This window comes from Abrus precatorius, unplaced genomic scaffold (genome assembly GCF_003935025.1).
Source record: "Abrus precatorius isolate BTA unplaced genomic scaffold, Abrus_2018 Scaffold6, whole genome shotgun sequence".
In the NCBI taxonomy this organism is placed as follows: Eukaryota; Viridiplantae; Streptophyta; class Magnoliopsida; order Fabales; family Fabaceae; genus Abrus; species Abrus precatorius.
Genome location: NW_020874406.1, coordinates 21910273 through 21919514, shown reverse-complemented (window position 1 = coordinate 21919514; position 9242 = coordinate 21910273). Strand labels below are relative to the sequence as shown.

The following is a 9242-nucleotide window of genomic DNA, read 5'->3' as shown; positions in this document are numbered from 1 at the left end:
TAATATTTTTATATTCTATTTTTATAAAAAATCCTCTTTTGTGGAAATATTATCCTTGTCTTTGTTTATGTTTTGGATTGGAACAAATTACTAGAATTCGCTCTTGCCTGTGAATTAATCGACATTTTTTACAAATTTTATGGACGGAGGCCTCTATTTTCATATTTGTAATTCCTTAATAAGTTAATACCAAATCTATTTATTGGAAGAAAATAAGGTTTCCTTACATTTTGAACTTGTACCCAAAAAAAAAAGGATTGTTGAAATTAAAAAATAGTCTAATACCAAATCTATTTGTCGTACTGTTGCAACCGCCTAATTACAACAGTCACTAATAATTATTTGTGTATTTCACTGCTTAATTGTCTATTGTTTACATAATCAAAATTCATACCACAAACTTTCAGGTTGATTTAAAGTAAATTATTAATTTAAAAATAAATTAATTAATGTAATAATATGAAGTAATGTAAGACCATTAATGTACTAACATTATATATTCTTACGTTAGTAGCTACATCTATAATTTGTCCCTCAAATTAACAAAGCTTAATACGAATCTTATTATCATGAATTATAGATTTTCATTCATAGAGCATGCCAACGCTTATGGTTCGCAAACTGTATCAACTATTAATAGGAAACCAATGGTTTTGTACAAAATATTTTAATTTTATTATTTTTGTTTTGGTTTTATTAAGAACAATAAGTCGAGAGTAACGACAGAGATATAAAAAGAAATAGTTACCTAGTTGTACAGCCCAAATATTTATTAATCCATTGATAGCAACTTTTTTAAGGTGTACTTGATACTTGAAATTAGAATTGTAGTATAAAGATATTATTTTAATTTTAATTATGTTAGAGTTAGAATTTATTTAGAATAATAATTCTTAAATTCTGGTTGTGAATTAGAGCATGTAATTATTATTTAAAGTTGATTTTTAATTATTTCTTTTACTCTTTTAACTAATTTGGGATAGTCGTGAATAAGATTACGTCAAATTTCAGTGAATAAGTGACTGGTATTGACGATAATTAGTAATAGTAAAGATAATGAAAGTAAATAATTAATGACAATAACAATTATGATAAAAATTAATAATAACAAGAATTACAATGAAATTGATAATAACAGTGGTAATGGTAATGGTAAATACACGGTGATAAATTCAAAGTGACAATAATTAATGATAGTAACAGAGATAACAAAAATGATAAAAATAAATAAAATTAAGCAGCTACGTAATTTAAAGTGAAATTAAAAATTATAACTTGAAAGATAAATATTAGAAATTATTATTTATAGTTATATTAATTTTTTTTGAATAAAACCTTAGAATTATTATTCTAATTTTTAAAGAACTCATAATCGCCATAATTATAATTTCAATATAAATTCTATATCGAATTTCATGCATCGTACACACACATTGGTTTTTACCATTTTCTATATATACTCAATTCTGAAAACAAGAAATCAAATAAAAATAATGTGACATTTTATATTTAAAAATAAAAATATTTTCTCAAATCGAAGAATTTCTTAGGGATCATTTAGTTTGAAAATTATTTTTTGTTTGTTTATAAAAAATATTAGTGTTTTTATCTTATTTTCTATTTTTAAATTTTGCATAAAAATAAAAAAATAATTATTTTGCATATGAATTTTTAAATTAAATTAAAAATAAGAATATTTTGATAATTAAATATAAAAATAAAAACATCTTTTGAGAGAAAAATATAAAATATTTAGTGGAATTTTTTAAGGAAAATTGTTTTATGTATATTTTTTTAAAGATAATTTTAATTGGTTATTTTATTTTTAAATATATTTTTATTATATATAATAAAAATAAAAAAGATTTATACAATATACTATATTACATTAATTTTTTTAATCATTCACATAAATTTGAAGTACGGATAGAATAGTACTGAGCGCTAGTAACTCCGCTGTCGTCATTGTCTTCACGGTCTTCTCTCGCTTCGTTTTTCTTTTGATTAATGGCAATGAAGATAAAGCATTCTTGTTCCTGCGTGTCGAAATCTCATTGCATTCTTATCAAATTCAGAGCTCATTGCTTATCACTTATGAAGACGTTTCTTAGTATTTGGTTAGCTTAAAATTGAATGAAATTAATTTATAACCTTTTTTAAGATATGTAGAAATCAATCTGATCATTGACAGCTATTGAGCGGGTGAGAGTGGATTATTATAATTTTCAACACATAATTGTGTACAATTTGAATAATTTAAAGATTATAATGAAATTTGGAGTGTCATCTAGTAATTCACGAAGATAAAATGTTGGAATATGTTAAGACAAGATTTCTGTTAACGTTCCGGCGAAAAAGCATTGCAAATTGACGGAAAAAAGGGGGTAACGTCAACTTTTCTTATAAAGATCTTCAAATAGAATTTCAGAGGAAATTTTAATTTGAGTTTCTTCATTAACAATGTGCATAAACCTATGTCAGTGTTGTAGCAGCTGATCTTAATAGATTTGACAATGATTTGATGTTGATGGCTCACCAAAAATTTTCCAGCAGTTTTCTTTTGTGCATTCACAATGTGTGAAACCATCTGGCCTAAGAAGACTGCCATATCGTATATTTTATTGGGTGGGTCCACATAATGCATTATTTTCAAACTAGTTGCATGACACGTGATTGACTCATCACAATATCATAGTTGTAATTTTTGGGGTCCTAAGAGTGCCACCTCTAATGCGTTGCATCATTTTGACACAGTCCTTTGCTTAAACATTAGCATAGATGTGGAATGGGTTGCATCATTTTGGCTACATGTGGAATGGACACACTAATCTAAATGCATGCCTAAGAAAGATACAATTTGCATGGAATGCGATGGTTGAAACTAAGACCCTTGTTTCTAATTGGGCTTTTAAGGTTAGAGGTCTTTGCCTTGCTTTCTTTGATTCAACCCCAAGATTTTATATGCACCTTTCAAAGGGGGCAAACACAGTTGCTAGATTGAAGCAAGCTTTTGAGCTTGTCCATCATAGTTCTACTGTATATGTGAGAGAGATGTGCTGTACATTTGAGCCATCCATTACTGTGAACATGATTGACAAATGTCTAACATTCTTAAGGAGACAATGCCTATGCTATGAAGTGGAAAACAGATCTCACTCAAAACACCAGAAGGCGGGTAATTCATTATTCCTCCATTAATTCAGTAAATCTTCAAATTAGTCTTCTAAATTATATGAAAAAGACATTTTAATCCTTAAAATCTTAAAAAATCCTTAATTAATCTCAAATAAATGACATCTTGGAAAATCAAGAATTACTAAACTATTTTTAAAATCTCAAAAAACAAAAATACCCGATTCATACGGTCTTAAGGACCAATCTAAGTCTGATAGTCATTAAATTAATGATGATAAAATCCTTTCTTATTCGGATCATTCAAAGGATGTGAAATCCGTGAAATTCTTACCTAGGCATTGGTAGCATCTAATAGATGTGCTAATACATGATGAAATATAACAAAAGAAATTATATTTTGTTTAATTTGTTTTAAGAACAAAACAGAACAGAAAATGAAATTAAAAATTCGACTCAATTTGATTTCACTTAAAAAAAGAAACCAAAAAAAGATTGGAGCATAGTAGGATGTTTCATTCCATCCTACCCTGGCGTCAAACACTATCATTATCTATTACATGTACTCAAATTGAAAACTGACAAGTATAGAGACATTTTAAAAATGAGTTCATTTCTAACACGAAACATATGTAACATCCTATTGATTTGAAAGTCTATAGTAGCAAGTGCCTGCTTAAAAGTTTCTCTTCAAGCATTTAATCATTTTGTCTATAACTACTTTGTCCACCAAAACTCAATAATACATAACCCTACAGCAGGTGGCTATGGTCCTTTTGTGCTGCAATCACAGTGCTTCCAGGAAGCACGTTGTTTCTGTCCCAGATTGCTGGGTATAAAGCAACACAAAAAAAGTAACTCTAACAATTATTATAAACTGTAATCCAGCACCACCAAAAAGGAAAAAAGTCACTGACATTTCTAAACAACACATTATTCTCGCTCGTTACTAATGACAATCCTAACAAGTTAATAACTGCATGAAATATGACTAAATGCCAAAAAAAACAAGGAAAGTACTTCTGGGCCATGGAAAAAACACGAGGAATATACAGTGATCAAAATGGGAATGACACAATTTTTCAACGACACTCTAATAACAATGTTAAGGTCTTGGTTCCTCATACTTGAGCATTAACTTGCTCCAAGCACACCTATGGTCTTGTATCAAAAAGACCCCAGTCAATAACCCTGAAGCTTGTAACAGCAAGTTTAAAGACCTCATCCATGGGCAAACATCCAGCTTGGGCAGCTGGAACAGCTATACCAGCACCGACTGTGTCTGCACTTTCACTCAAAGGGCTGCAGAGATAAAATATAATGAAATGTCTTGCACACTGATAGCTTCCACAAAATCAGATTTCTTATTTCTATTTTCTGATTTAATCTCTAATCTGAATAGCGCAAGCATTAGGCTTGTTATGAAAAAGATATTCCAAAACTTACTTAATAACGATGGGCTCATATGCAGTCACTAGTACGTCAGTTTCAACTCCTTTAAGACGCAAATTTGCCAAATAAACCTGAACAAATCAAACAATTTAGGAATGATTCATCAGAACAGTGTCAAATTAGCATTTGCAGTAATTCAACACATGCCAGTTGCCAGGTAAAGTAGAACATACCTTCACAATATTTTGCGCTTCCCTTCCTTGCCGTCCCTTAGAAATTGCCTAGCAATGATTATGGATGACAGAGTGAGGGATAAAAACAAGTACAATGGCATAAAAAACTTTAAAAAGTCACACACACACACACACACAACACGTAAAAGAATAATCTTACTAAGGGCCATATGAAAGAAATATCAATTTTCTCTTGCAAAGAAAACAAGAATAGCTACATATCAATGAGTAAAAATACATATATCATATTCCTATCCTTTAAATGAATTAACTTAAGAGTAGCATCTGAAATGCAAACAACAAATTAATATTGTATTTAACTAGTACAGGACATCTGTTATTAAATCAACAGACCTATAATAGAAGTAAACAAAAATGTGTGTTCCAGTTTGCACAGCCTCAACAAGAAAATCAGATAGAAAAGCTTGATAAACCTAAATGACCATTGTAAAGGACGTTTTTAGATAAATTAATGCCACAGTTTCCTGGTCTTCAAATCACAAAAATTCAAGAATTTTTTCTTATTTTCACAAGTCAAGACTGAGAAGTTAAAGAAACTTTTGCAACAACTCGTGGACCAAAGATGGATTAAGGAAAAGTTGGCATCTTTGTATTATTATGCAGATATGGTGCTTGTGCTTGGACCAATTACAATATGCTGCTTCATAACCATGGAGAGACATTTCATGTGTCCCATTCAGGAAGGATATAGAACAAATTTAAACATATTTCACAGACAAAACTCAACGTCTCATCTGATAATTTCATATCGAAATAGACATAGGTCAACAACATGGCAATCATTGTTCCCACTGAGAAACATCCGAGTTCTTGACAATACAAGCAGAATTCACAAAACCAATGAATTACAAGCATATATTGGGAATTTTATCAGCAGTATGCAGACAATAAGGTAATCAACAAAAATGTCTAAGGAAAGAGGTAAAACAGGCTATATGCTTTGGCTGTAAAGAAGTCCTCCTAGGCCTAGCATAACCCCAAAGGAAAAATCCATACAACATCTCAGACTGCCTCTGAAAAATAATAAGGGAAATCTGCTCATACTTATTGAAAAATTTTAAAAAGTAGGTAGATATCAATTTACCAGTATGGACAAATTGATGGCCACCAAGATACCAAAATTAAAAAGACAGATACAATTCATACTACATGGGGAACATAACGAGGTTACAATACAATTACTCAAGTAATCATGCAAAAAAATGTCACAAAATAATATCAAGATCAAGAGCAACAAATAATAGATAGGTAGGTATTTACTATATGAGGAAGTCAATAAAATTTTTCCCACTTAACACTGTCTTTACATGCCCTCAATCTATGTACTCTGAATATAGAAAATAACAAAGCACGTAAGGCATGAGTGGATTAGAAAATGTAATTAAAAAGCCAAAGTGTAAGAACAGAATGTATGAACATTAATCCAAGGTGACTCATTTAGATGACCAGGATATGACATGGTAACACATAATCAAAGTCAAAAAAAGTATTGAAACTTTACCATTTGACCCACTGCAGTTGTTACAACGGCAGGTGTATTGTTATACATTAAACCAAGAGCTTCAAGTATTCCCGACTGCTCTAAAACCTGAAGTAATTTAAATGAAAAAGACGATCAGGAAACACAATAAACTTCTGCAACAAATAAGACACTAAAACTAACCGAAGGAAAGCTAACTTCTCCGACAGAAATACCTTTTCCTGTGTGCTGGGAGGTAATACATGCACACACCCAAACAGAGCCCCACATGAATTTTATCCAATAATAGAGAGTTAATTGAAAACAATGTGTTAGAAAGTGTATTGCTAGCATTTCTCAAAAGAAGAAATATCACCTTACATGCAATGTTATAATATGCTGAATGGGGAAATAGAGTCTATTAATCATTAACAACAGCCAAACCTCCCAAGACACATACAAAACATTCACACAAAGTCAAAGATCATCATAATACCCAACCTCAGGCATGATAGACAATATTAAATAGTTAAATTAAGCAACGAAACCACTACCATTAACCAAAAAACTTTTACAAGCTTTGATAAATTAAATAAATAGCAAATAGCACACTTAATGAAACTAAACCAACCAAGCCACCTAAGCACTTATTTTCATTGAACTTAATAGTTTGGGATAACAATCAAAGACTCAAAAAGACACCTACACTTGGTACTGCACACACATTACATGAACATTTTTTACCCATGCATAGGAAGACCACAACAAAATCCAGTTCCTATATACCGATTACAGAGTCACACTTCATAAATCTTGTAACTTAAAAGAGACTATAATGAAATAATGACATACCACACTTCCTTCAGCATCTTGCTCGCTGCCAAGGTCTTGAAGAAACCATGCAGCACTTCCATTATCAGCAACATCAGACTTTAATTCTAAAAGCTCAAAGATCAAGCTCTCATCACGGCTCGGGTCTGCAAACACCTCCTATAGAGCATCGAGACCAAAAAGTAAGTTAGCAAAAGGATTAAACAGCTCATAAAATACAATGAAAGACAAAGCATTACAAACCTGATGATCAGGTACTTCTCTAATGTTGCTGACATCCTACAAGCTCAGCAAAACAAAATTCACAGTTACAGTGGTTGATGCAAAGAACAGATAACACAACAACAATCTGGGAATAATAATAATAATAACAACAACAACGATGAATGACCTGAAACCTGTTGGGAAACGTGCTTAATATTTTGCCCCCAAACAACGGATGTTCGAAAACAATATCTTCTGGCATTTTTGCGCTAATAAGAAAAACAGGAGACACCACCACCGCCCTAGTTCGTATAAAAATGCAAACCAACCACCAATGTTAGGAATTCACATGAACCATAACCCAAAAATCGATGCCTTTTTAAAAATTCTTGGTTTCGACGATAATCAACCCAACACGAACAAACAAAAGCTGTCACAGTGTTGGCTATCCCACCCTTCATTCAAAAAGTTCCGAAAGTTTGAAGCCACAGTTGAAAAACGTTGTCGTGGAAAAAAAATCCTAAGTGGGATTTACCTGGGATTGCTGAGAGTAACTATCGAATATGAACAGAAGAGCCTAGCTTGTTCTGTCACTGCTTCCTTTGCTAATTGTTTGCCGCTGATGTTGCATTACTGCTTCCAATGTAAGCTTTCTTTCTGGGCTCTTTTTTATACATGAAATTTTGAGAAAAATTACATAAATATAAAAAACTTTTATAAATGGTCTGATAGCGTAAATTTTTTATAATTTTAAAATAATTTAATGACAACGATTTGTAGTATTTTAAACTTTTTTAACATTTCTTTAAAAATTTAACAATGATAATTTTAGTATTTTATATTTTTAAAGTTTTTTATCTCTTAATTTATATACCTTTAATGATAATATATTATTTTATATTTTTTAAATTTTTTCTAAAATTTCATTTCAATATATATTTTTTAAAATACTGTATAAAAATAAAATTTATTTTTTTTATTTTTTTCTATTTTATAAAAATGACAAAAAAAAAATGCACATTTAGTTTAAAAATTAAAGTATTTGCGACTATATTTCTGCTGAAAATAGTTTGACTCCTAGTAAATATGCTGTAATTTTTATTAAAATATTTTGTATAAAATAAATTTAAAATTTATTTTTTAAATATAAAAAATATACTTTTCAACAAATAACAAATTTATTATTTATTAAATAACAATAAATTTTTATTATATTAAATAAAATATTAAATGCATTTATAAAAAATTACATATTTTTTATATTAAATCCAATAAGTTTTCATTAATCTTTACTAAATTTTTTATGAATTTTAAAAATTATGAATTAGTTATTATTTAAGTTTATACATAATAAGGTTATTTCAATAAAAATATAAAGTAAACTTAGTATTTTTATCTTTAGGTAAGTTTTGAAGTACAATTTTTTTTATTCTTCTTTCTAGTCTTTTAATTTTTTTAGAAATTTTTAAAATAAGTCATTTTTCACTAAAAATATTAACTTGTTAAAAGTTTTTTTTTTTCACGTGTATCGTTATATATTATTCATTATATATTTTAAATTTTAAATTAAAATGAGAGGTCTCTCATATTCTCACTAAAAATTAAAATTGGCATAAAAATTAAGTTAATCTTTTGAAGCTCGGAACATGGTTAAAAAAAACAAAAATAGTTAGTTTGCATTTTAGATACAAATTAAAAGATTATTCAAAGAGTTGGAAAATGAAATTAAAACTTCCTCAAAAGTATAAGTGGTAAACACTAAAATGCCTAAATATAAATATGTAAAACATTATATTATGATTTTTAGTGATTTTACATAAATGCACAGATATAGGTAGATCATTTGTTTAAAATATTTTTGTAAAATATATATATATATATAACTGTAAATATATTTTTAAAATATAATAATTCATAAATATTTATAGAAATCAGCAAATAAAAATAGAAATTAAAAATTAAATTATCAT

The 9242-nt window shown here is 29.0% G+C and overlaps 1 protein-coding gene across 3 annotated transcripts; it reads right to left on the bottom strand.

The window, feature by feature from the left end:
- Window positions 1–3573: 3573 nt before the first annotated feature.
- On the bottom strand, window positions 3574–7916 carry LOC113869402 (ran guanine nucleotide release factor). 3 transcript variants are annotated; one of them, XM_027505707.1, is made up of 8 exons: window positions 7808–7916; window positions 7460–7574; window positions 7312–7347; window positions 7090–7227; window positions 6280–6366; window positions 4758–4805; window positions 4579–4655; window positions 3574–4434 (listed from the first exon to the last, which is right to left on the bottom strand). In XM_027505707.1, exons 2-8 carry the CDS (start codon window positions 7532–7534, stop codon window positions 4287–4289), a joined length of 609 nt encoding a protein of 202 aa, XP_027361508.1. In that variant the 5' UTR covers window positions 7535–7574; window positions 7808–7916; the 3' UTR covers window positions 3574–4286. The 3 variants fall into 3 exon arrangements, with proteins under 3 accessions (XP_027361508.1, XP_027361510.1, XP_027361509.1); XM_027505708.1 differs by having other exon boundaries at window positions 3763–4434; window positions 7460–7594; window positions 7818–7888; XM_027505709.1 differs by lacking the exon at window positions 7312–7347 and having other exon boundaries at window positions 3757–4434.
- Window positions 7917–9242: the final 1326 nt, after the last annotated feature.

Coding starts and splice junctions, on each gene's coding strand:
- LOC113869402 (XM_027505707.1), bottom strand. CDS start 7,534: ATGCCAGAAGATATTGTTTTCGAACATCCGTTGTTTGGGGGCAAAATA. Junction 7,228..7,311: donor GAGAAGTACCTGATCATCAG/GTTTGTAATGCT, acceptor GATGCTCTATAG/GAGGTGTTTGCAGACCCGAG. Junction 6,367..7,089: donor AAGATGCTGAAGGAAGTGTG/GTATGTCATTAT, acceptor AAATTACTTCAG/GTTTTAGAGCAGTCGGGAAT.